The 27,150-nt window shown below is 38.0% G+C and overlaps 1 protein-coding gene across 1 annotated transcript in view; it reads left to right on the top strand.

Annotated features, from left to right (window-relative positions):
* The window catches only part of LOC128998808 (uncharacterized), a 261,627-nt gene that overhangs the window by 227,236 nt on the left and 7,241 nt on the right, over positions 1-27,150 (top strand). Inside the window, exons 39-41 of the mRNA XM_054425167.1 lie at positions 13,873-14,103; positions 16,813-16,917; positions 18,817-19,028. Coding sequence (XP_054281142.1) covers positions 13,873-14,103; positions 16,813-16,917; positions 18,817-19,028 — 548 coding nt within the window. The remainder of the gene's footprint in view (positions 1-13,872; positions 14,104-16,812; positions 16,918-18,816; positions 19,029-27,150) is intronic.

The raw sequence follows: 27,150 nt of genomic DNA, 5'->3' as shown, positions 1-27,150 counted from the left end.
ACGTTGACTGACAAGTTTCAATGAAGCTTTAATACCTGGGTGGGAGAGATTATGTAAACTGTTAAAAACGGTTTGTCGAAATGGCCTTGTGATGAAGGGACGAGGGATGGAAGTAGATATGTCACAGTAAAGCAAAACCTGTGTTCCTGGTATTGGGATCTGTCGAAGTTTCAGGCTGGAATCAGACTGCATGTGACGTATTAACTCTTCATCTTTGCTCTGTGAGTCTGCTAATGCCTGATAGTCCAATGGAACGGCAATCGTCTCAATTCTGGAGAGGGTGTCAGCTACCACATTACCTTGTCCAGAGATGTGGCGGATGTCCGTTGAATACTGCCCAATGTATTCCAAGTGACGAAATTGGCGGGGAGAGCATTTGTCAGCTTTTTGCTTAAATGCAAAAGTGAGTGGTTTGTGATCTGTGAAAATGGTAAACTGCCTACCTTCTAACATATGTTTGAAGTACTTTACTGATAAATATATTGCTGTCAACTCTCTGTCGTAGGCACTGTAATTTTGTTCAGCAGAGGTTAATTTTTTTGAGAAAAAGGCCAACGGCTGCCAGCTATCACCTATCTTTTGCTGCAACGCACACCCCACAGTATGGGCGGAAGAATCGCAGAAAATGGCCAATTGAGCATCTGGTACAGGGTGAGACAGCATCACAGCTTTACTAAGGCTTTGCTTGCAAGCCTCAAATGCTTCATTACTTGCCATGGTCCAGTTGACAGGTGAATTTCCCTTCACATTAGCCTTCAGGAGTTCGTTTAGTAAGCTTTGATGCTCCGCCGTGTTAGGCAAAAACCTTCGATAAAAATTTATCATGCCAATAAACCTCCTTAGTTCCTTAACTGTTTTAGGTTTAGGATATGAGTTGATGACTCTAACCTTTTCTGGCAAAGGTTTGATACCTTCTCCAGATACTTCATACCCTAGAAAGTTAACGACTGATGTTCCTAGAACACACTTACTTGGGTTAATGAGGATCCCATAAGTAGAAAAACGGTCAAAGAGCTGTTTTAAGTGTAATACGTGTTGTTCTTCTGACTCTGAAGCTACTAGGATATCGTCGATGTAAGCGTAGCAGAAGTCTAAACCCCTAAGTACGCCATCTATAAAGCGTTGAAACGTTTGAGCAGCATTGCATAGTCCAAATGACATGTAAGGGAATTCGAACAGGCCAAAAGGTGTGGTAATTGCTGTCTTGTGGACATCCTCAGCAGCAACCGGAATCTGGTGATAAGCCTTAACAAGATCTAAGGTGGTGAATATTGTCTTACCATGAAGTTGGTGAGAGAAATCTTGAATATGGGGTACAGGGTACCGATCAGGGATAGTTCTAGCATTCAAAGCCCTGTAATCTCCACATGGCCTCCACTCATCGCCTTTTTTGGGAACCATGTGAAGGGGAGAAGACCAGCAACTAGAAGAGGGTCTAGCTATACCTAGTTGAACCATGGATTCAAATTCTTTTTTGGCGAGTTTAAATTTATCCGGTGCCAGGCGGCGGGGTTTACTGAACACCGGAGGTCCTGGTGTTGTCTCAATATGATGTTCTGTGTCATGTTTGGAAGTACAATCAGGTTTACCTGAAGGTCTGGTGAGGTTTGGGTATTCATGAAGTAATTGAGAGAAAACTGTCTGTTGACAAGACTTAATAGTTTTAACACTACTCACTAAATGAACTGAAGGAGGTTGACCTTTGGAAAAAAACGAAGTTGACTGGTCAACTAAACATTGACGTCGTACATCAACAAGCAGATCATAATAGTGTAGAAAGTCTACCCCTATTATTGGTTTGGATACATCGGCTACGATGAAACGCCAAACAAATGAGCGGCGTAGACCAAAGTCCAAAGGCAAAGATACAAGACCATACGTCGTAATCTCAGTATTATTAGCTGCATATAGAGTATAGTCAGTCTTAGGTCTTTTTTTATCTAACATATTACGAGGGTAGACGCATACATCAGCTCCCGTGTCAACTAGAAATTGTTGTTTGGTTACCTTATCGGTGACAAATAGGCGACGGGAACATGTGAGGTCGGAGTCGCTTGTCGCCATTAGAGACTCCCTGGGTCGTTTCCCGATCTGCTTCCTTTGAATCTGCAAGGGTCGGTGCACTTCGTTGCTGCGTCGCCGAACCGCCAGTGATACCAACAGACGTCATGGCGATCAAATCGATTCTTGGAGCATTGCCATGATCGTCTACGAGGATATGTGTCTGATGTCTTGTGGAATTTTGGACGTCTCATGTCTTCTTTGATTCCTGCTATTTCTTGTTGAAATTTTTCTGTTACTTCTCTAATATTTGATGTCAACGTGGTTGTAAAGCGTTCCATCATTTCTTCCATCGGGGTTGATAAGGACGCCTCCGATACTTGATGGTGAGGACTGACTTCATGGACAGCATCCGCAAGCTCCGCCAGTGTATCGAGGTCCGCAGCCTTTTGTGTTACCAAGATGGCTTGTGTTGCTGAAGGAAGACGGCTAAGCCATTGAAACTTCAGTAGTGGATCAGGTATCATGGTTCCGGCTAGAGTACGCATGTGCCTCAGGAACTGTGATGGTTTCCGATCACCTAACTCTTCTCGTTCCAAAAGTTGTTTCGTCTTCTGTTCCTGGGTCAAGGTAAACCGTTTTATAAGTTCTTTTTTTTAATTTGTTGTACTTTTCTTCTGCTGGAGGGTTGGTGAGGATATCCCTCACTTCCGCTGCGTATTTCGCATCTAGGTTACCGCAGACGTAATAGAACTTAGTTTCGTCGACCGTGATCCCCGCTAGAGAAAACTGGGTTTCGATTTGTGCAAACCACAATTCTGGATCTGAGTGCCAGAAAGGAGGGATCTTGACTTGAATTCTGTGTACTGATTGTTCTCCGTTTGACATTTCGGATCGCGTCGGGGTCACCAATTGAAGTTGTGAACTCACAAATGCTAGACAAGAGTAAAAATGCGTGTATTTAGTAAAAGTTTAAGTGAACAATAATAATTGAATGAATTAGTAAACAAATAAATATCATCTGTTAAAATAAAGATTTATATACAGGTTAGTAGTCGTCAGGCACTACAATTACTATTAGATATGTGCAAGTGATTAAATTTTCAAGGTGAGCCGAGATTTTATTTAGGGAATATGCTTTTATTGTATGTTTCATGGTAAGACCTGGACTTGGGCCTGGACCTCTTTTTTTCTTTATGAGTTCCCCTGAGACCAATACAATCCGTTCAAATCCTTAAATAAATTTATTATCTGGCTTTTTTTTGTTAGTAAGATAACTTGAGCAAAAATGATCCAATTTGGAAAAATGTTGTACAAAGGTGTAAACCTCTATTGGAACGAGTTTGTGAGCCAGCATGAATGGACTATGGGAACGGAGGTATACAGGAGGGTTTTATGGGGTGATAGTTTTTTTTTTCATTTTTGACCATGTTAAAAATATTAAAGACAGACAAGACAAAATTAATAGACTTGACAAAAGATGTGTATTTGAATTGGATAATGTTTACAAAATCATAATAATAAAATAAAACATATGTTAGTTCAAAGAAGGTAGTTTTAACATAAGAAAGAAGGCAGGCATGGATTATTACATTTTCTCCCCCCCAAGAACTGCGACCTTGGTGAGAGGGCGCCGGAATGTACCTTTGGTTGTTTTTATGTCCACAACTCTTATAACGCCATCTTTACCGGGGTAAATGGCTGATATTTTTCCAAGAGGCCATAAATTTCTTTGATTATCTTCTTCTACTAATATAGCCAAGTCCCCTACTTGAGGCGGTTCTATTTGTTTATGCCACTTGCAACGTCTTGATAAACAGGGCAGGTATTCGTGGACCCAACGCTTCCAAAAACTATCCAAAAGTGATCTTACGCGGGCTAGTTGTCTCTTACATAGTCTATCTTCATTAATATTTACTTTGTAGGCTTCGCGTAGAAAGTGGTTTGGTGTGATTGGCTCAGGGTCCAACGGGTCAATTGATACGTGTGTGAGTGGACGCGAGTTTATAATAAACTCCACGCGAGTCAAAAACGTCTGCAGTTCTTCATCTTTTGGGTACTGGGCTCACATGACACTTTTCAATGCTGTTTTTACTGATCTTATCAGTCTCTCCCAACATCCCCCCATGTGTGGCGCACGGGGAGGAATGAAATTCCATTTAATCCCACTCTTGACGACTGTCCGTTGAATCTGGGTGTTATTTAAAGACTTAACAGCATTTAAAAGTTCATTGTCTGTTCCTACAAAATTCGTACCATTGTCAGAAAACATCTCAGAAGGGCAAGGTTTCCGACTTATAAACCTTGAATTGCCATAACGCAACTCTCCGTACTTAACGAATGAGCCACTTCGAGATGAATTGCATGGGTAGAAAGGCATGTAAATATTACACCGTATTGCTTTTCATGTCTTCGGCCAACAGTTACTTCAATTGGGCCAAAATAGTCAACACCAGTGTAAAAGAAAGGATACTGTGCCTTGACTACTCGTGACATTGGCAGGGGTGCCATTTGAGGTGGACTTGGTTTGGTGTTGTCAATCCTACGACGCATACAGCTTCTTCGCACTTTCTTCACTGTTGTGTGAAGATTAAGTATCCAAAACCGTTCTCTTGTCATGTTCATTACGGTTTCTATTCCTTGGTGGAAGCATTTTTCATGGAAGTTTTTCACAATAAGTCTTGCTACTTGACATTTTCCTTATATAATAATTGGATATCTTCGTTCAGTACTGATCTCAGGAGAATTTTGTATTCTTGTAGACATCCTGATTAGGTCTTTCTCGTCAACAAAAGGATCCAATGTGAATATTTTACTTGACTTCGGTAGTGACTTGTTATTTCTTAATAAGGTCTTTTCTTCTTTAAATCCTTTGTCTTGGGATTTCAACACTAAGATGTGTTCAGCCTTAAGAATTTCATCTGGTTGAAGTTCCAGTATCAATCTGGGGTTATAGTTCTTCTTCAGTCTGTCTTTTTCACTTCCTTTGATCCTTGATTGCAATATAGTATCTCAGAACCCATGCAGTTACTCGTGTTACCTTATTCCAGGAAGAAAATCGCTCAACATTGATAACATCTTCTTTGTCTTCGTTGAGTAACCCAACGAACTTTTGTTTCACCTCTTCACTGTTTTTTGTTTGCAAGGTTGTCGGTTGCTGTGGCCAATGACTTGAGTCGTATTTTAGAAACTCGGGGCCATAAGTCCAAAATTCATGAGTACTTGTAGTGAATTTCTGGTTGCTTCTCGTAGCGACATCAGCAGGGTTATATTTTGATGGCACCCACTTCCATTCATCAGCTTGTGAAACTTCAAGGATTTCCACAAGTCGGTTAGAAACGAATTGTTTAAAGCTTCTCGGATCAGATTTTATCCAATGTAACACTGTAACAGAATCTGAACAAAATATTTTTTGGATGATGTTGATGTCTAGTTTGTGTATAATTGTTTTAACAAGCCTACATCCAAGGACAGCAGCTTGTAGTTCCAGTCTTGGTATGGTAGTTGGTTTTAGAGGAGCCACCTTTGCCCTCGACATAACCAACATAGTGTTGTATCCAGTATTCTCGTCAGTATTCTTATGTCTTAGATATCCAACAGTGGAGTACGCTTCTTCACTTGCATCTACAAAGACATGAAGCTCAACCTCATTTATCATAAGGGTTTTGAAATAGCATCTCGGAATGATAAAATATTGTAGTTGTTTAACTTCTTCCAACCATTCTTGCCATTTCTTAGTAAGTTCTGTTGTTAGTACTTCATCCCATGTTGTTTTTGTTCTCCAAATCTCTTGCACTAATATTCGACCTTTGATTGTAGTAGGGGTGACTAGTCCCAAAGGATCAAAGATAGACATAGCAGCCTTCAAAACCTCACGTTTAGTTGGATAACTTGATTCCATTTTTTGCAGCTTTTCTGCATTGCGATGAAATACTGCTATCATGCTTTAATTGCTTAGTTGAATTTGATTTCAGTTCTTCAGGAATTCCAGACAAAACGTCTTTGGAATTTGATAACCAATTGCAAATTTGAAATCCACCTGATTTGTGAATTTCCATTCTTTCTTTCACTCGAGTCTTTGCTTCATCCTCAGAATTGACAGAGTCTAATAAATCATCCATGTATTCCTTAGTGAGAATTGATTTAGTAGCTTCAGGGTAGATGGATGGGAAACTTTTGGCATTTTCGTTCACTACATATAAAGCAGTGCTTGGAGAACAGGTTGACCCAAATGTCACCACCTCCATTACATACGTATCTGGAGGATCATTCGTGTTTTGCCTTCACAAAAATCTCTGTGAATCTACATCTTCTTTCCTTATGCGTACCTGATGGAACATTTCCTTAATATCACCAGCGAAGGCAAATTTTCCCAGGCAAAATTTTACGAGAACACCTGGTAATGGATTCAAAAGGTCAGGTCCACTAAGAAGAGCGTCATTAAATGATACACCGTTTGACTTTGCAGCTGCATTAAATACCAATCTTAATTTGTTGGGCTTATTGGAGTTTACAACTCCGAAATGAGGTAGATAATAAGTATGATCATTTAAAATACTTGCCTCATCTTCACTTAGTTTTCGAATATACCCTTTTTCCTTGTAGTCGGCAATCTTCCTTGTGTATTCGTCTTTAAAGGAAGGATCCTTTGCCATCTTCCCTTCAATGTATTTTAGTCTTTTCAGAGCTTTATCGTAACTCGAGGGATATTTAAAATCATCTGATTTCCACAACAAGCCAGATTCATAACGTTCTCCGATTTTCCTCGTTGTTTTTTCCAAGATTGACATTGCACGTTCGTCTTCTACCGATTTTATTGATTTGTTTTCTACTGGAGATGCACCGTAGTTGTCAATTTCAAAGGAACTTTTCACCAAATCATGTAATCTGTCGTGATCAAAGGACAATAAGGTGAAATCGTCAACACGCCCAGCAAATTCTGGACACTTGCCATGCATTGACCACCCTAGGTAGCTCCATGACAGTACGGGAGCATTTGGCGGACCTTCGATAACTTTTCTGGTCAATAACAAGTCACAGTTATAACTTGACCTATCAGAATGGCAGGTTTGGCATGAGATGTTGGTAAAGGTCGATCGATTGACTTTAAATGAGGCCATCTCTCACGAAGTTTTACTGAGTCAATCGACTGTTGGGGTAAATCTAGAGGTGATTGAGTTCTTACATTATTTAATGTGAAAACTTCATCTTCATAGAGCCCTTTTATTTTAAGCTCAACTCGTCTGGACGTTGGGTCAAAATGTTTAGTTGCATTTGACCAACAAGTGGTAAGGGGTTCAATGCTACCACTGATGCCTAATTTATCGGCAGTAGTCGAATCTAGCAGATATATGGTTGAACCGTCATCTAAAAGTGCATATGTGTCGATCTGACAGCTTGGACCATATAACATCACTGGACATGTTCTTAGTAAAACACGGTTATTTACTGAGTGATTGCTTATAATTTCTTTTTTCGATTTACCTCCCTGACTGAAAGTGTTCTGTACTCTGCCCCGGCTGATTTCTTGGGCATTTTTAAAGGCACTGTCAGTATGCAGAAGGCGATGGTGGGATAGTTTGCACCCATTGATTCCACAAGGTTTCTTTAACTTACAAAATTTGATGTGGTGACGACGGAAGCAACAGAAACACAGTTTTTTCTCAATTATCATCTTCCACCGCTGCGCGACTTCTGCTTTTCTGAAAAGCTTACATTTATCGGTTTCATGATTCTCCGAGCAAAAAATGCAAACGTTTTCGTTGGGCGAATTAGTCAAAACTGGTTTAGGGTCACTTCTCTTCCGCGTTGTCTCCTCAGGTGGACGAAAATAAATACTCATAATGGAACACTGGTTTTCAAGCCAGTTACAGAATACTTTCAGGTCATTAGGTGTATCTAAATGCATGCTATTTACATGTTCAGCCCACCTGTACTTCAGAGTATAGGGGAGCTTACTTAAAAGTTCATTCAACAAGAGAGGATTTATTAAGTACATTTCCAAATCCTACGACTCTGCGGTAGAGGTCAGGTTTAAAAGAGTGGTTGAAAACTCAATAAGGCTGACAGCGTCATCCTCCTTGACTGGTTGGAGCACGCGCGCCTTCTTCAACATCGGCTCAACTATAAACTCTGGACGTCCAAAACGCATTTGTAAAGTTTTCATTACTGTACTCAAATTTTTACCTGATATAAATAAAGGTTTTACCATTTTAAAGGCATCTCCCTCCAGACAATTTCTTATTCTGTCAAGGTTTTCATCGTCATTAAAAAGGTGTTTAGTCTTATTGTAACAGGAATAGAACATGGGCCATTCGTCTGGTTTCCCGCTGAAGGATGGAAGACGCTGTCGGCAAGAGACAGGTTGGTTGGGGTTAGATGAATTTATAGCTTTTGAAAAGGAGTCAGCTAGTTTATCAATAGCCGTGGACACGATGGCTGACGATGTCAAAGGAACTGACGGTTCCTCATTTAGCCATCTCTTGACTTTGGCATTATAGTCCTCCTCAACTGTAGCAATATTGAAGATTACCTTGTCAGGGTCTTCATTATTTTCCAAATGACGACTGCCCAAGACTGAGGTGGACTGACTACTTCCCAAGACCGAAGCAGACTCAAGTTCGGTCCTTACTCTCAGCAGACGCTTCTGACGTTCTAGTTCTCTTGCTTCAGCTTGACGTTGTCGTTCCATTTCCCTCTCCTCTCTTTGCCTTTGTTGTTCCTGCATTTGACGCTCCATCTCCTTTTCTTCAAATTCTTTCAGCCGCTGCAACTCCCTTTCTTCGTGTATTTTCTCTAGTCTGTTCATTTCTTCAATTTCTTCCAGTTGTAATTGAAGTAACCGGCGCTTGCTGGAAGTTGAAGATGTGGTTTTTGACTTAGAAGGGGGTTTTAGAGGTTGACTATCTCTTTCTATGAGTTCATCATTCTTGTCATTTACATTTTCTGGGGAATATCTATTTGGAGGGTGTTTCTCTCTCCTTGACTTTCGGATTGACATATTTCTTGACATAATTTATAAGTCGGGTTTCGGCACCAATGTTAAAAATATTAAAGACAGACAAGACAAAATTAATAGACTTGACAAGATGTGTATTTAAATTGGATAATGTTTACAAAATCATAATAATAAAATAAAACATATGTTAGCTCAAAGAAGGTAGTTTTAACATAAGAAAGAAGGCAGGCATGGATTATTACTACAGACCCCTTGAGGGTAAGGTTGTATCCTCAACCTAGATCAGTATAGGGCTAAATGTCTAAATGCTATTCTAGGACCCACCTGACTGTTAGGTTGGTAAAGAGTTACATGTTATTAGGGTCCGGTCAAAAACAAATCACTGTTTGATCTCGTCCCGTGACATATTACAGTAGAACCCCTAAAATCCGGCTTCGGAATTTCCGGTCCTCGGTTTATTTGGTCACTTCCCGGAATCGATACCAAAAATATTTCCCACGACTGTACACATAGTCTCCATTTTTAGAGCGTCCTCACAGTTGATCTGTTTCCTACACATATCCTGTTCATATACATTTTTATCGGATTCACTACTAGTTGTAATGTGGGGCTGGCAAATGCCCAGTTGGCACGGGACGTTTATAAATGAGCGTTTGTGAGAGCATTTGCCCGCAGCAGTTATAAATGCCAAATCTTCACATAGTCTTTTTGGATTCACTGAATTGGCAAGAGTGTTTTTAGCTATTAAAATATGGCCTCACACTACTTTTGAATTTGAATTTAAATAACGAATGCTAAAAAACCCAATTTTTTGTGATTTTTGTCAAGTTTTCTCCTAATGTTCACCACATACATTTTTATGAAATCTATATAATCAATACGCCAACACGAAATTTGTCTTTTGAACTCCTCCGCCATTTCTTAACCGATTTTGATCATTGACTGGTCATTGGAAAGAGCGTGTCACCTAGATTTGGAAACTGACCTTACACTTTTGAAAAAAGTCCCTTGGGCTCTGCCCCAGTGGCTTTTAAAGTTTCCATGTAATCCTTATGAAAAACATCTATCTTATATAGACATAGACATAGACATATTTTATTTGCACATAACATTCTTTACATATGTTACATACAGAATAGGTGCATTGTCAGAGTTAAAATTATCAGGATATAAAAAATAAAATAGTAATCAAGATAATAATATAAATACACAAAATTGAATGATAAAACTATTCTAAACTAAAGGGGCATTGTGAAAATTTGCAATTAAATAAAAGGCTGTCAATTAAGAGTTCACCTATTTTATCTTTAAAATTATTTTCATTTAACAATTTATAGTTTGCAGGCAGCACATTGTACAGCCTCAGCCCAGCGTATAGTGGACTTTTTTCATAAAGGGTCAAATGGTGCCTTGGAAATCTAAAAATGTTTTCATTTCGAGTATTATATCTATGGTTGATTTGAATTGATTTTGGGAGGTTGTTTTTAGCTGAATGAATGTTGTTTAGTGATTCCAAAATGTACAGTCCTGTTAGGGTGTGGATTTTTAAATTTCGAAAAAGGTTTTTGCATGAACTAAGTGGATGAGAGCAGATCATAATACGGATAATGCGTTTTTGTAGCCTGAATATTGATTTGACTCCGGTAGCCTGACCCCATAAGATTATACCATACCTCAATACTGATTCTACATAAGCATGATAAACCATTTTCAGAGTTTCTTTAGGAACACAGTCCCTTAAGTGCAGAAATACAATTGTCATGGATCTAAGTTTACTTTTTAATTGATTTTTTTAACTGGAATTTTATACGAATACCCTTCGCCGCAGCAAACCTGCAGACTAAGCGAATTCCCATTAGCCTGATTGGATTTACACTAAAATGCCTCCTTAAAAATATCACATTTATTCCCTATTTAAATAGAATTAGTTTAACGAGTACTTAGTTTTGCTGCAACAGGGAGGGTACAATTTTGTTTTGTTGTAAAATGTTAATAGTTTAGTTAGAAATAAATGTTTTCCAAATTCAATCAAAATATGTTTATAAACAAGTAAACTACAATAGTTGACTTATTCTCCATAAGAATAACATTGGAATTTTTATTTACATACTTTTGGAATTTTCTCCGTAACCATTAGGCGCACAATAACGCTTCCATTTACTAAATTATTTGTTTTTTAAGCTCTACAAAATGGTTTGGAAAGAAATTGTGAAATTTTGTGTTTTTAGGGTCAAAAATGGGAAAACCTATTTTTACCCCATATAACCCCCCATAAACCCCCGTTGCCATAGTCCGATCATGCTGGTTCGCAAACTCGTTTGAATAAATGTAGGTTTACACGTTTATACCAAATTTCATCAAAATCTGATCATTTTTGCATGTGTTATCGTGCTAACGGACACACACATATATATATATATATATATAAATTATTTATATGAAAACAAACAATATAAACAACAGTTAGTTAAGTATTTAATGTATTTGAAGTTTGAAAATGGACTTATTTACTCGTATTTGCATATGAAGTTATTTGCATCAAAAGACAAACACTGAGACATGGCCTTGGCATGTAAGTTATTTGCATCAAGAGACAAACACTGAGCTATCATCATGCCAAATTTCCGCCCAATCCGTCCAGTGGTTAAAGCGTGATTGAACTTCAAACACACAAACAAACAAACTTATAATATTAGTAAGATAAGATTATATGATATATTAATATTATATATATCATCTAAATACTTTGCTGTATTTGGTTTTGGGGTTTGACTTGATCTATGACACCTACTGACTTTGTCTCTGAACAGAAAGCCCTTTCAGATGAGGTACTCAATTCAGTTTCAAATTTGACTACAGCTTGACTATGTTAAACTGTAGCCCTCAAGCTGTGGTTCATAATTGTTGATATGTTTAAGCTCTTTTTTAGGTCACAGGTGAGACAACAACGTTATATAAACATTAAACCTAATATGTGTTTATTTAACAAGATTCACTGCCCATAAGGATTCAGTTTTCATTAAATTTATTATATTTATATTCTAGAACGGTTTATTTCACCTTCCCAATATTTATGTTGTGATATTATGTCGTGGCCCCTCGATCACCAGATTTTAGCGTTTGTAAATTTCTTCTGTGAGGCGTTCTCAAATTTAGCATCTACACTCACAAACCCCGTACTCCAATGGATCTTAAGGACGCAATTAACTAGAAAGTAAAGACAATTAATTATGGCCATTTAATTCTGGGACTTGTAATGGAAGAATTTAATAAGGCAGGGATACAATCTGTACTGACTATTTTTGTCAAAACTGAAATCATAATCAATTATCTTAGTACAACTGGACAAAGACCAAAAACTTGTCCAGTCTCGGGGATTCGTGCACACTACCCTGTTGCGTTTTTTGTTACGTTCAGTTGTTAATGCTTGATTAAGCTTCAAACAAACAAACAAACTTTTACATTTATAATTGTAGTAAGATGTTTATATTAGTTTATAAACAGTTTATTACCGGTAGTTATATTAGTTTATATTTAGTGAGTCGGTGGCTCAGTCGGTAGCGTCGCGGACTTCGGGCCCAAGGCAGCGATGTCGTGGGTTCGGATCCTGGTCACTGCCAATTACATTTTATCAGTACAGTTCACCTTTGTACTGTACCGGCTCACTCCTTGCTTTGCTGTAAACGATCCACGCACGGGTGCTTAGTCTATGTGGACGGGCAGATGCAAGGTTAAAAGAGGCCGCCAACCTCTTTAAAAAAAAAAATAAACGGTATCAGCATTCTGACACATACTTTCTCCCATAAGTTTGTCAACAACCTTTATCATGTGTAAGCGGTGAAAGTAAATATACGGAAATGTAATTCGTACGATTTTGTTCAGAATTCAAAGGACTACATACAAATTTTTATCAAAATCGTTCGGGCCATTTTTGTGAAAATCTGATTTTTCCGTTATTTTATGGGGTTTTTATGGGGAAATAACATAATTGTGAACCATAATTTTTACAGAAATGGGATTTGTACCATTTTGTTCAGAATATTAAGGACTATAACATACAAATTTTTTATCAAAATCGTTCGGGCCGTTTTTGGGAAAATCCTATTTTTCTGTTATTTTATGGGGTTTTATGGGAAAATTCCCATTAAAAATTAAAATTTTTTAAAAATGAAAAAACTATCAAAACTTTAAGGACCATAACATACTATGTTAAAATAAAACCGGATTTTTTTCTAAAATCCTATTTTTCGTTATTTTATTGGGTTTTATGGGAAAATAACATAATTTACCATAACTTTTGAACCGTAATTTTTACAGAAATGGGATTTGTACCATTTTGTTCAGAATTTAAAGGGCTACAACATACTAAATTTTTATCAAAATCGTTCGGGCCATTTTCGAGAAAATCCGATTTTTCAGGTTTTTTATGGGTTTTTATGGGAAAATCCCCATTAAAAATCAAAATTTCAAAAAAATGAAAAAAACGCCTGGAGATACCATGGATTAGAACCTACATACCAAATTTCATCGAAATCGGACCACAGGTGTAGTCCCTAGCTCTGTACACATCCAGACACACAGACACACACACAGACACACAGACACACACACACACACACACACACACACAGACATCACTTCGAAAACCACTTTTTTGGGTCCAGGGGGACCCAAAACGAATATATCCACTCAAAACTCAAACTCGAAAATTTTGACGAAAACAATACTTTCTCCATATACTATGGTATAGGGGGAGAAAGTAAAAATATATTGTGCAATAAACGTCAAAGAAAAATAAGAAACGACTGCGGTGTGTTAGAAGTAAAGGTTTGCTATGGCTTTCACCCAATTCTACAGTTTGACATAGTTTATCAGTTTATGCTTAAGCAGTATCAATTGAAACTTGTCACCAGTTTCAGGTACCTTGAAGGCATTCACAGCTAGTTTACGATCCTTGCTGATGGAGTCTGAGAACTCAGCTACTCTTAGTCAGCTCCTGCTGGACCCTTCTATAGCCTTGCGACGAGTGTGGGTCTCTGTTCAACAAGGCCTTGATTCACTGGAGACAGCTCTTGCATCAGAAGATGATAACCTAGCTGATGCTGCTTACCTCAAACTCGCTGTGGCTGCCATTTCAGCACAAGGTAATAACAAATCTTGTACTGTCTGTAACTCCGATTTATTGTTAACATTATTGTGTTTAATTACTTTTTAAGGTGTTCATACAAATTAATCCTGAAGTGTTCAATGTATACCCTTATACGTACAAAAAAAGGTACAGTTATAGAACATGTTTTTTAAGTAAGTACCGTTTTAAAATAAAAAAAAAACCAGTATACTTATTGTAATAATTATATTTTTATTTAAAAAGCCAGTATCTTAATCTACTTTTTGAGATAGTTTCCATCAATATCAAGGCATTTATCATATCGTTCCACGAGCTTTTGCATTCCTTTCTCAAAGAGTTCTGCCGCCTGACTGGATAACCACAGTGTCACTGCAGATTTGACCTCATCATAGTTGTCAAGGCGCTAACCACCAAGATGTTGCCTTAAATATAGGAAAAGGTGGTAGTCAGTGGGCGCTAGATCAATGCTATATGGAGGGTGGTCAAGTATTTCACAGCAAAATAAATCGATTAGTTCTTGCGTTCGATTAGCCACATGTGGACTGGCATTGTCGTGCAGCAAAATGACACCATTGGACAATATTCCACGCTGCTTGTTTTTGATTGCCCGGCGCAATTTTTCAAGGTCTCACAGTATGATATTAAGATAATTGTGTCACAACGAGGCATAAAATCTACCAGTAATACCCCCCTTTCTGTCACAAAAGACAGTACACGTCAATTTTCAGGCTGAAATCTTTGTTTAAAATTCAGTTTCTTTGGCGAATGTGTATGCCGCCATTCCATGGATTGTTTTTTTGACTCTGGCGGAACATAAGACACCCATGTTTCATCGCGTGTAACAATTTGACTTAACAAATCATCTCCTTTCTCCTCGTAGCACTAAAGAAAAGTAAATGCACTGCCTAGATGCTTGGTTTTGTGCATCTCAGTCAAAATTTTCGGCGCCCAGCATGAGCACAATTTTCGGTACATTAATTTTTCAGTCACAATATTATAAAGGACACTTCTCAAAACTAAAGGAAACTCATCAGATAATGATGCGAGCATAAACCGTCTGTTCTCTGACAGATGGCCACCCAGTGCATTGCTCATCATGAACGCCCCTTAACACGTTGACTGCGCACGCCGACTTTACAGGCGCTCCCCAGTGGCGGGCGAAGCCCCGGCGCGCAACCGAATCAGCGAACGCAATTGGCATTCAAATATTTCAGTCTGACGTATCACAAAAGAGCAGTGGTGACTGTGCTGCGTTACCCCGAGAGTGGATGTAGTTCACTGAAACACCCAAAGGTAGCAGCACTGCATGGATCCGTATCCAGTGTCTTTGTAATGTGGGTTGAAGAGAAAAAATCCCCGAAACCGGGACAAAAGCATTGCCAGACAGGATTTTACGGGAAATTTTAGTACCAACCTACACCAAAGTAAAGCTCGCATTCTAAGCTGGCAGGCTGGCAACGATTATAACGTCTCCGTCTGAGGCTAAGCTCACACTGACTTAATATATTTCTGTTGGTCTGTTGCCGACTTTAGTCGGCGCGCGCCACCTGGGAGCGCTGGCGTCGCCGACTAAAGTCGGCACGCGCAGTCAACGTGTTAAAATGCCCTTACCCACTTACTTACTTTACTAATCTGTCGATGAATTTCAATGACCTTAGCACTTAACTAATTACAGCATGCACTTCACAGTCGGCAGCACCATTTTTAATGCTCGAAACCGTATGTAAACACAGCAGATTGTTGCCAAATTTCCGGCACAGCCAATAGATGCACATACACAGCACAAATATCCAAAATGCCAACCGCAGTGCTGGAACGGAGAAATTTAAATCGGTACTTACTTAAAAAACATGCCTTGTATTCCTTTTAGCGAATTTCCCTATAGGGAAGTAGCGATTACCGTAGGTCTCATGGTAAGACCTAGGCCCGGGACCGATTTACTTTTTCATTATGATGTCCCCAGAGGCCAAAAACACCATTCGCTAAAATTTTTATATATCTATATTATATATATATATATGTGTGTCCATCCGCACGATAACTTGAGTAATTTTTGTCCAATTTTGATAAAATTTGGTTTGAAGGTGTAAGGCGGGATAAACTTGAATGAGTTTGCGAACCAGCATGATCGGACTATGGGAACGGGGGTTTATGGGGGGTTTTAGGGGGTAAAAATAGGGTTTTTCCCATTTTTGACCCTAAAAACACAAAATTTCACAATTTCTTTTTAAACCATTTTGTAGAGTTGTAAAAAACTAATAATTTAGTATATTGAAGCGTTATTATGCGCCTAATTGTTACGGAGAAAGTTAAAAAAAATTGTAATTTTAAAATTCCTATGTTATTCTTATGGAGCACGATAACGCACGATCTGTTGTAGTTTGCTTGTTTATGAACATATTTTGATCATATTTGGAAAAAACATTAATTTCTTACTAAACCACAGTACCTTTTAACATTTTGCATTAAAAAAAACTTTTTTACCCTCCCTGTTGCAGCAAACCTAAGTACTCATTAAACTAATTCTGTTTAAAGAGGGAATAAATGTGATATTTTTAAGGAGACATTTTAATTTAAATCCAATCAGGCAAATGGAAATTCGCTAAGTCTGCAGGTTTGCTGCGGCGGGGGTATTTGTTTTAAATCATCTTAATTTGCAGTTAAAAAATACGGTTGCCTATTGTTTTTTTAGTTTTTATCAATTGATAGTGGCTTATTTTTTCAGATAAGGTGCAGAACTACCAAGATAATTCAAAGCACCATTTTCTAAACCAGCTGCGATTCTACCTCACATGTCTTTGGAAAGTGGTTTCACCTAGTTTATTAAAAGGTATTTTAAACGCATAAGCTCTCTAAGAAAATCAGATTTATGTTTTGCTATAATATGTTTATTCTTGAAATATTTAATACAATTTTAATTGAAACTCGAAACAAATAAGTTAAAATTGACTGTTTATAGTAATTTGAAAATATCAATAATTGAAAGCATAAATTAACTAATATAAAACGGTTAAAAGTGTTATCATTATAAATAGTTAGAGCAATATTGATGCAAAATATTTTTTTTTAATGGTTTTCAAAGGTGTTTAGAGGCCCAGGTACATTTATGAAGTATATAGTTATTGTATATAGTTATCGGTAGTAATTGTTTATGCAACGATGAGGCTCGTACCTTAAATTTTCTACTCGTGTTTTTAACACTATCTTCGCGAGTTGCGAACACTACTTTACCTACGACAGTGTTTTAATAACTAAAAATCACTACTCATAACTTCTAAGGGAGGTAATGTTTTTGTTTATAACCTTTCATAGCCACTGACAGTGATGCAACGAAACACTAATTGCACCACTCAACAATTAAATTGGCCTGAACAGCTGATTAGTTGAAGTTTGAATTATTCATTACAATTTTACTTCTCCTCTCTCAATCCTTAAACCTTATTGGTCCGTTACCCGTTTTGTTATGAGTAAAACAATGCTGTTATGAAAGTAAACAATGCTGTTATGTAAAAAACTTTTCAATTCTAAGAACTAGGGATGGACGGGATTGAATTTTTAGTTTGTGGCAGGATGGGATTTTTATTTCCTTCCCGATTTTTGGGACAGGATTTTTTCCTGTGCATAAAAAGAAAGACTTGAGTATTGCAGTTACCAAAAAATATTGTCGAAATGACTTTGCCGACACGGTGTGTTCGTCGGTATGACTCGCGGTCTTGGCGGGATAGTTGGTATGACTCCGTGGTCACGGCGTGATCGTTAAGATGACTCCGCGGTCACAGTGTGATCCTCGGTATGACTTGCGGTCAAGGCGGAATCGTCAAAATGAGTCCACTGTCATAGCATGATCGTCGGAATGACTCCGCGGTAACGGTGCGATTGTCATTATGACTCCGCGGTCTCGACGGGATTGTCGGTGTGACTTCGCGGTCACGGCGCGATCGTCAAAATGACTTCGCCTCCTGCGGAACTATCGTGAACATCTCTCACGATAGCGGCGTCATCGTCGCTTGCGAAGTGGTAAAATCGCCGACGATCGGATCAAATCCTGTCCCAAAAAATTCCCGAATCAAATCTAATACCGTCCCAAAAATCGGGAATATTTTTTTCCCGAAAATTTCCCGAAAGTTTGGGACCTGTCCATCTCTACTAAGAACTGAACTGAAACCACTTAAAAAAATGGTCGTTGGTAAATTAAATTTACGTGACCCTTAGTGATTAACTGTAATTTAAACAGTGACTAAAAAAAATATATATATGACAAACATTTTATGTTTTGGCAAACTTCCATTGGGAAGTAGCTATTGCCGTAGATGGCATATAAGACGTGGGCCCAGCAATGATTTACTTTTTAATTTTGATGAGATATTTATTTTATTTTTTTATTGATAGAGATAAAATTATAATATTCAGGGAATGTTTATATGATAAACAAGAAAGTTTTTGGTGTATGTAAATTTTCAACCCTCCCCCCCAAAAGGGGTAGTTTCGGGGTAAGTCAAAATTTTCAAACGTAAACCCCTATTGAGTTATATATAATTGTAAAGGTCATAATACCAGAAAAAGAATGGTACACACTAGAGGTCTATATGCCAATTCTATCAAACGTTATGGTAATTCAAAGTTTAGCAATTCATAGTTACTCTCATCGCTTACCCATGATAACGGTTGTTGACAAGCTAATGGGAGAAAGTATGTATGAGATTGCTGATACCGTTTATTTTATTTTCAGGTACAAAATACCACATCTTGGAGCACAACCTGGACGGTCTGATAGGTATGCTGGTGTTTTCCAAGGCCAAGGATCCTATGGACATAGAGGCAACTCTTAGACCTCTCTCTATCAATGTGGTTCACCTGGTCGTGGCCTGCTGCACACCCTCCATCTCCTTCACAGAACATATCACTACACCTGACACTATTGTGCTTAATGGCCATCTCTGTGTTAGTATACAATTACATTTTCACGTCTCTTAATACCTCAAAATAGTTGAGAGTCAACAAATCACAATTAAGTTAACACATCCAAATGTTGGTTTCAAAATAGATTATTCCATGTCTGAAGTCGCTAGACTAGAACTCCCTCACCCTGGGAACCAAGCGCAAGGACCATATGGATAGTGTTTAGCTTTAACTTTATCTTCTAACGTTAAAGGTATTCTTCGAGCACATGATACAATGGGGGCAGCATTGTCCTCAAGTACTATTTGACAATGATGTGGAACACATCCCACCGAACCATCAAATATACTCGCCAATCATCTACAGATTCACTAGGCCTACTGTGTTTAATTAAATCTTTTTTCAAATCTACACCTCCCACAAACAAATGCCCAGAACCATTACTACTAGGCTCAGATGTCTGGCCTATAGGTTCTTCTACAACAGTATGTACCTGATTGCCAAAATTGCACATTTTTGAATAATGATTATATCTATTACATTTAAAACATCTTACTCCAAAACCAGGACATTGCTTAAGGCATGCACTTTACCACATTTGTTACAAGGATTGGGCCTACTATTATCCTTGGGCGTTCCACTATCTTTATATTACTGTATATTTAAACTGTTTGTTTTTGACATGTTGTTGATCAGGTTTAAAAGAGATTTTGTTTCTTTTTGTTTGGACTGCATGAAGATAGTTTGGAGTTTATCTAGACTAACCTGTTGAAACAATACCTCTGAGGCTTGACAAATATCCATGGCCTTCTGCAAAGTTGAATCTGACTCACAAAGAAGTTTCTCTTTATGCTGAGGACTTCGTAACCCGCACACAAGTCTGTCTTTAATCAAGTCATCCTTTAAATCCGAAAATTCTCAGTCGTTAGCCTTGTTACGGAGATCAGTAACAAACTGTTCAACGGATTCCCCATCCAGTTGAGCTCTTGTAAATAACTGATGACGAAAGAAAGTCACGTTCTTTTAGGGATGAAATGTTCATCAAAACGTTTACTACCTCATCAAATTTATTTTTACTCTCATCATCGGGAAAGGTATAACTATGATAAATGTCAATTCTAGGCTCCCCCAGGCACATTTACAATAAAGACACTAATCTGTCCTGTTTAGAGTCTAGGCCTGCCTACAACTGAAATCTCTGTTTGCACCTCATCCAGTTCTCTGTTATATTCCAAACAGTGGAAAGATCTCCCGGTGGCACTAAATTAGCCATATTTATATTTCAAAATCTATACTTACTTGACATAATCCATGTACTAGTAATCACGGCCACGTTTCACCTATACAAACCATGCTGATTTGTTAGGCAATCAACCACAGGAGATCCTCAGGATTTTACTGCGATCGAGGATATCGATGATAACAGTTCCATGACCGCGGAAGACTATTATGATGATTGTATGACCGTGGGAGACTTGATAATGTCTACAAACTGCAGGAGATGTCCAGGATTTTGCGGCGATTGTAGATGATATTGATAACGTTTCCGTGACCGCAGACAATGACAATGATGACCACACGAGCGCGGGAGATATTCAGGATTTTGCCACGATTGCGTATGACGATGCTAACCTTGGGTGAGATTTTTAGGATTATGGCGCTGATGATAATGTTTCTGTGAACAATGGAGATGATTTTGCCGCTATCGCAGGAGACTAGCGGAGACAACTTTGCAAATTTATTAATTCCTCCTAAAGTATATCTATATATTTAATACGCTAGGCATATTTTTGTCATAATTGTTTTGGAGTGGTGGTGCTACCGATCACCATGTCCAAGGTGTCGTTAGAAAGGTCTTAGCATGTAGTTTTGCCATCAAACAAAAAAAACTTTGGAATTCCATCAGGGCTCTGCCCCAGTGGCCTTCAAAGTTCCTATGTTATTCTTGGGGATAAAATGTTTGTTTACATTTGAACAGATGAATACTTTGAAATTGACACTAATATTTGAAACAGCTGGTTATATTAAAATTTTGCAAAACATTAAAACATAACCAAAAAAAGTTTGACATAATGGAGACTATAACACGTTGAACAGGACGGCCAATAGGAGGAGGCTGACGAACTTTACCTGATAGACGCGAACGAAATACAAATAATACTATTGTCGTTGAAAAAGCACCCTTCCGTGTTGGGTTTAAGTGTGCTCTCCAACAGCCGCCTGAAGATTTCACATTCAATTTGAATTTAGGACTGTTGGATAATTGCTGCATAAGCTATTGATTTTGGAAGACAAGGAGGCGGGTAGGACTACATCGGGAACAGAAGAAAGGAGATATTAGATGAGTGGCAAATGCGTTGGGAGCAGAGTGTTTTATGTTAACGTTTTAAAGGTAAATGTTCGGATATATACCTAACATCAGAAAGAGACTGGAACAAGATTGGGACATGGGCCATTATGAACCGCAGTTTGTCACAGGACATGGACAATTTCAAGGCGAATTTGTGAAGATTTCACATGGTGGAAGAGGAAGTATGTAGATGTGGAGAAATAAAAACCACGAGTCACGTATTTATAAATTGTTCTCTTCAGGAGAAGAATAGGAGAGAACAGGAAGAAGTCTTGGATAAGATAGGTCTAGAGATGAGAAAATATAAGGACAAGGAAACAATTGAGACGTTTTGAAAAGTAGCTAGGGAAATAGAAAAAACCAGGGATACGTACAGGCGATAAAATAAAAAAAAAAAAACTAAGAAAGAAAAGGAATGAAAACTTGCCCATGAAGGGGAGAGGAAAGGTTAGAGCAAATCCTATGATCCCTATCGCTGAGGGTGGTATTGGGAAGGGAGTCGTGCTGTTAGGCTTTTGGACACATAATGTGTCTGGAAACTAGAGGTGTGCGGATATCCCAAAAATCGGGTCGGATTCGGTTCGGTTCGGATATCCGTATCTACCTACTACCTTGAAGCTATATATAGACTTGCACTACTTCCCTAAATCTTAAGGACTGGCGAGTGGTATTCCAATCACAGGACAAGATACGTTGTTTTTCGGGTATTCATTGCCCGGTTTGACTTTGGATTGTCTTATTGTGTAGCAAAAAACAATAATTTGGGACAATACTGCATAACAATATAACGGACTGCAATAATTGTTGAATATACAATCCATTTTTAACAAACTAAGATTATACTATTCAAATACAATTTTAAAAATTATCTTGGTATTTTACTTGGGATAATGAAGTTGACAATAGACAATAGACAAATAGACAAAAATCTTTATTGAAATATTCCTAGAGAACATTCATGCGTCAGGTACATAAAATGTACAGTATGTACGTAAACTATTACAGTAATTTGCAATTACAATTAGAATTTTTTTTCTTCTTTTTTTCATGGTAGCTTATTGTTTAAGAATTCATCCTCAGAGTAGAACGGCCGGTCCATAAGCCATGTTGTCAGGTGCTTCTTGAACAGATTGGGTTGTTCTCTCTTGAGGTGCTCTGGTAGGTTGTTAAAGTACAGAGCACCTTTGTCGGATGGTTTCTTCTCGTACAGACTCAGATGGTGTTGTGGGAGGGAAAAATTGGCGGCATGTCGCGTGTTGTGCTGGTGTATGTCTCTGTGTCTTGGCTGGGCTGTTTTAGTGGTGTGGATAATGACTTCTCTTATGTAGAGTGAAATTGATGTGAGAATTTTAAGGTTCTTGAAGGCTTCTCGGCAACTGTCTCTGTAGTTCAGGTCGGCAAGGCATCTAATTGCTCTTTTTTGCTTTAGGAGTACTCTTTCCAGGTTGCCTTTTGATGTTCCACCCCAAGTCGCAATGCCATATCTGAGGTGGGACTTGAATAGAGCAAAATATGCAACTTTGGCTACTTCTGGGCTGCAAGCTTGCTTGATCCTACGTATAACGTAGAGACTTGAACTTAGCTTTTTGCAGAGCTGGTCTATGTGGGGTTTCCATGATAGCTTGGAGTCAATTATGATACCTAGGTATTTTGTGGTATTTTGTGTTTGTAGTCCCGGTATTGTAATGTCTGTGTTGTTGTGTTTGGTGGTGAAAGTCATTTGAACGGTTTTGCTTTCATTTAGAACTAGGTCGTTGGAGGTACAGTATTGCTTTGTTCTATGGAGTTGTGTGTTGGTTTTCTCTTCCAGATTTTCCATTGTTTTGTCCGCAAATGTGAGAACCGTGTCATCTGCGTACATGGTGGTGTGTCCATCTTCCCCAATCCAACTAGGTAGGTCATTCGTGAGAAGGAGGAAAAGGACTGGGCCAAGTACTGATCCTTGGGGTACTCCTCTTTTCACGTCTACAGCTTTGGATTGGGCCTTATACTTTGTGTTGTTCTTTATGTAGGCTATTTCCACAAGCTGTTTCCGGTTACTAATGTAGCTTTTAAACCATTCTGCTGCTCTTCCTCTCACACCTAGTGTTTCCAGCTTGAGTAGAAGAAGTTCGTGGTTTAGGCAGTCGAAAGCTTTACTAAAATCTAGGCAGAGGCTTGTTGAAATGCTGCCTTCTTCTAGTTGGTCTAGTATGTGCTCCGTCAGTTGTGTTAAGGCTGTGGCTGTCGATCTGCCTTTGATAAATCCATGCTGTTGACTATTGAGAAGGTTGTGTTCTTGAAGATGGTGTAGGAGTTGGGCTAGTACTATCTTTTAGATTATTTTTGAAAACGTTGATATTAGGGAGATTGGCCTGTACTTTTAGCTGAACCAATCTTTCATATAATATTTCCCAAAGGTACTATACGTGTTAACGACCAATTTTCCAATTTTGAGAGATTGTTTAGTGCTGGTAGCTGAGGAATAACTTTCATATTGTTCCAAAAGGCTTGAGACGTTACTGTATTTCTTTTTATAATGTAGAAGTACACCGATTGCAGGAAACGATGATGTCTGACATTTCAATGTATCTAGAAAAGACAATTAGTTTTTCATTAGGCCTAATGTAATGGACAACTCTTTCTTCTTAAGGAATATATAAAAATGTTTATTTTCATACCCATTGATTATGTAACCTGAAAAGGTGACTCAAGCAGTTTTAAACTAATGATTGTTCTGTGGAAATTTTGATTGTTTCAAACAGTTTTGCTTATCAAAAAACCTCAAGTAATTAATATATAAAAAATTATACAATCACTAAAAATCGTGAAATAATTTATTTTTGTAAAAAAACACAACCGACTTCAAACGCTCTAAAAAGAATGAAATAATTTCAATAAAGTAAACTTTTGTATTAGGCAAGCTCAAGTATTTCAAGTCGGCGCGGCTCAAACTGCAAATATGATTGAATTTGCGGCTCAAACTGCAAATATGATTGAAATTAAATATTGTGTGTGTATTTTGAAAATCAATATATTGTAGCTGGATAACATAAATATATAAAAAAAAACATACTGAACTGTTTTGTTTATATTAGGAAATATTTTCTCGTATTTTATGTTTACTTCAGAATAAATGCATTAGGAAAATAACACACACAAATGTTCTATATGAATAGGAAAATAATTTAGTTTGATATTATGATAGGGAAAAGAAGCTAGTTTAGTATTAACACGTTACTTTTCCAAGTTAGAAACATTTAAATGCGTTATTATCTTTTTAAAGATACTTGTTAATACCACTATAATGTCGATCTCTGATTACGGTAATAAAATAACACTTAACGCATAACTATGAAAAAGACATGCAGATTAACACCTTTAGTTATAGATAGTCACCTGCAATATGGACACCCTCTTTCAATTTTGTATCAAAAATCATCATAGAGCCACGCCGACTTAAAATACGTGAGCTTGCCTAATACAAAAGTTTACTTTATTGAAATTATTTCATTCTTTTTAGAGCGTTTGAAGTCGGTTGTGTTTTTTTACAAAAATAAATTATTGTATTTTGGGTAGACTTTAGCTATTTTTAATTTATCTGGGAATTTTCCTTGTGAGAGTGATTTATTTATGAGGTCTGTCAGGGGTATTACTATTTCATTTTTACAGTTTTTTAGAAGTTTAGCTGATACCTCATCAGTTCCGGATGAATTTTTCATCTTTAGAGATTGAATGGCCTTTTGCACTTCTTCTTGTGTGACCCGTCTGAACTGGAGTGTGTGATGTGTTGCTGGTAAGTGGTCTGTTAAGGCATTGGTTCTAGAGTTATTGTTATTTTGGAGTGTTCGGTCAGCTATTGATGAGAAAAAATCATTAAAACAGTTTGAAACTTCTATTGGGTCGTCTATTGTTTTATTGTTGACTTGAAGATGGATTTGGTTTTCAGTATTTGATCTCGCTTCCCTTTCTCGGTTTATTGTTTGCCACAGTGCTTTAGTCTTGTTTTCAGCCTGGTTTATGTGAGCTGTGTTGTTTTCTTTCCGAAGCATTTTCAAATGCTGGTCGTACTCCTTTTTTTTAATAGTTGTTCTAGCTTTGTCTTCCATAAGTCCGGTTGTTTGCTCCTTTTCTAAGGCCTTTATATATTCATTTTTAAGTCTAGCCGATTCTTGATTCCAGCACTGTCTCCTTTTATGTTGTTTAACTCTTGACGTTTTAAGAGGGCAGGCGTGGTTTAGTGTTGTCTGGATGATGTTGCTGAAATTGTTGTAGGATTCATCTACGTCATGAGTTTGTATTATAGTTTCCCAGTCTTGTTCTTGTAGTTGTGTCTTAAAGTTATCTATTGTTGTTTTGTTGAAGATTCGTTTATTTTCTTTGATGTTGTTGATGATCGGTTTTCTAGTGATGATTTTTGCGATTTGTGCAGTATGGTCAGATAGTCCTGATGTTATAACTGAGGTTTCTATTTGTTGATTATCAATGTTTGAGCATATCCAGTCTATTGATGTTTCTGAGTCACTTGTAATTCGAGTGGGAGGTAGCCTCAGTCTTGAGATATTGAAGGAGGTTAGGAGTTCTTCAATTTTTTCGTTTTCATTGTCATCAACTAGGTTGTTTACATTGATGTCTCCCATTATTAATATTTGCTTATCCGTAGTGAGCACTGTTTCCAGTTGTTCAGAGAGTATATCGATGGCTTGGTCTAGGTTTGCGCTTGGTGGCCTGTATACTCCGAGGACCAGCAGTGGATTCCTGTTTAGCTTCAGTTCAAAGAGCACAGTTTCGCAAATGAGTTCTGTTTCCTCGCTGCTTGTGCATATGAGTGATACATGCTTTTCCCAGCCACTTCTTACATAAGCGACCACTCCTCCTTTGACATGGGATTTCCTTGAGAAGCCTCCAATAAGTGAGTAATTTTCTACCCACGTGTTTTGCAAGTTTTGTTGTGCTACGCCGTGCTCTGTTATTATGATCAGGTCCGGGTCTTCATCTTGGAGGAAGTGTGCTAGTCTATCAGTTTTTTTAGATAACCAATTTATGTTTTGGTGTAGAATTTTAAGTCCTTGTTGGCTATTAGGTGTTTGGAATTTTACTGTACGGAGTGTCGGAGGGAATGTGTTACATCTTTGAGCTGGTTTTTGTGCTTTTCTCTGGGATGAGGGTGTTGGGAGGTGGGAGTGTTTAGGGGTTCTTGTGTGCAACTTTGGTTTTTGTTAGTTTGTAGTGTGGTTTTTTGCTTTGGGAGGGGTGGTTCTGCGGTTTTCTCAATGTTGATGTGGTATTTGGAAAGTTCATGGGAGCTAAGCAAGTTTGCTTGTTGTATCCAACGGCCTAGTTTATCATTACTGCTGGGTGTTATGTAAAGGAAAGAGTGTGTGTGTCTTGAGATAGCAACGATGCAGTGGTGCTGCGATTCATAAATGTGTTGTGTAGGCTTGTGTAATTTTCGGTTCATCAAGGTTCTACTGAATTATGTTTGGCAGTGAATAAGTGTAGAATGAAATTTATAAATTCAGGGATACACACCTTTTACAGAGTTATAAAGCCTAATAGCCCTAATTAACTTGCCACAACATCAAATCTAGAGCCCAGCTTAGTGCATTAGTGATGTTTTCTAAACTTGGCAAACCCGCAGAATGCCACTTAAGGCCAATAATCCGTTCCAAAAACGTAAGGAAATACAATGTGAAAATAAACTTGAGATAGAACTCCTTGTCTTGTGAGAACCAGGAAACAACATAAAACATAACCTCAAGTAAACAAGCCCAAACGTTTTGACATCAGTCGTGCTGAGCTAAAGTGTTGTGTGAAGATTTCGGCTTCTAGTGC

This window comes from Macrosteles quadrilineatus, unplaced genomic scaffold (genome assembly GCF_028750875.1).
Source record: "Macrosteles quadrilineatus isolate MER2022 unplaced genomic scaffold, UCM_ALF_1.0 Scaffold_1__1_contigs__length_201487025, whole genome shotgun sequence".
Lineage (NCBI taxonomy): Eukaryota > Metazoa > Arthropoda > Insecta > Hemiptera > Cicadellidae > Macrosteles > Macrosteles quadrilineatus.
The sequence above is the reverse complement of the archived record's forward strand: the minus strand, read 5'-3'. Positions and strand labels throughout refer to the sequence as shown.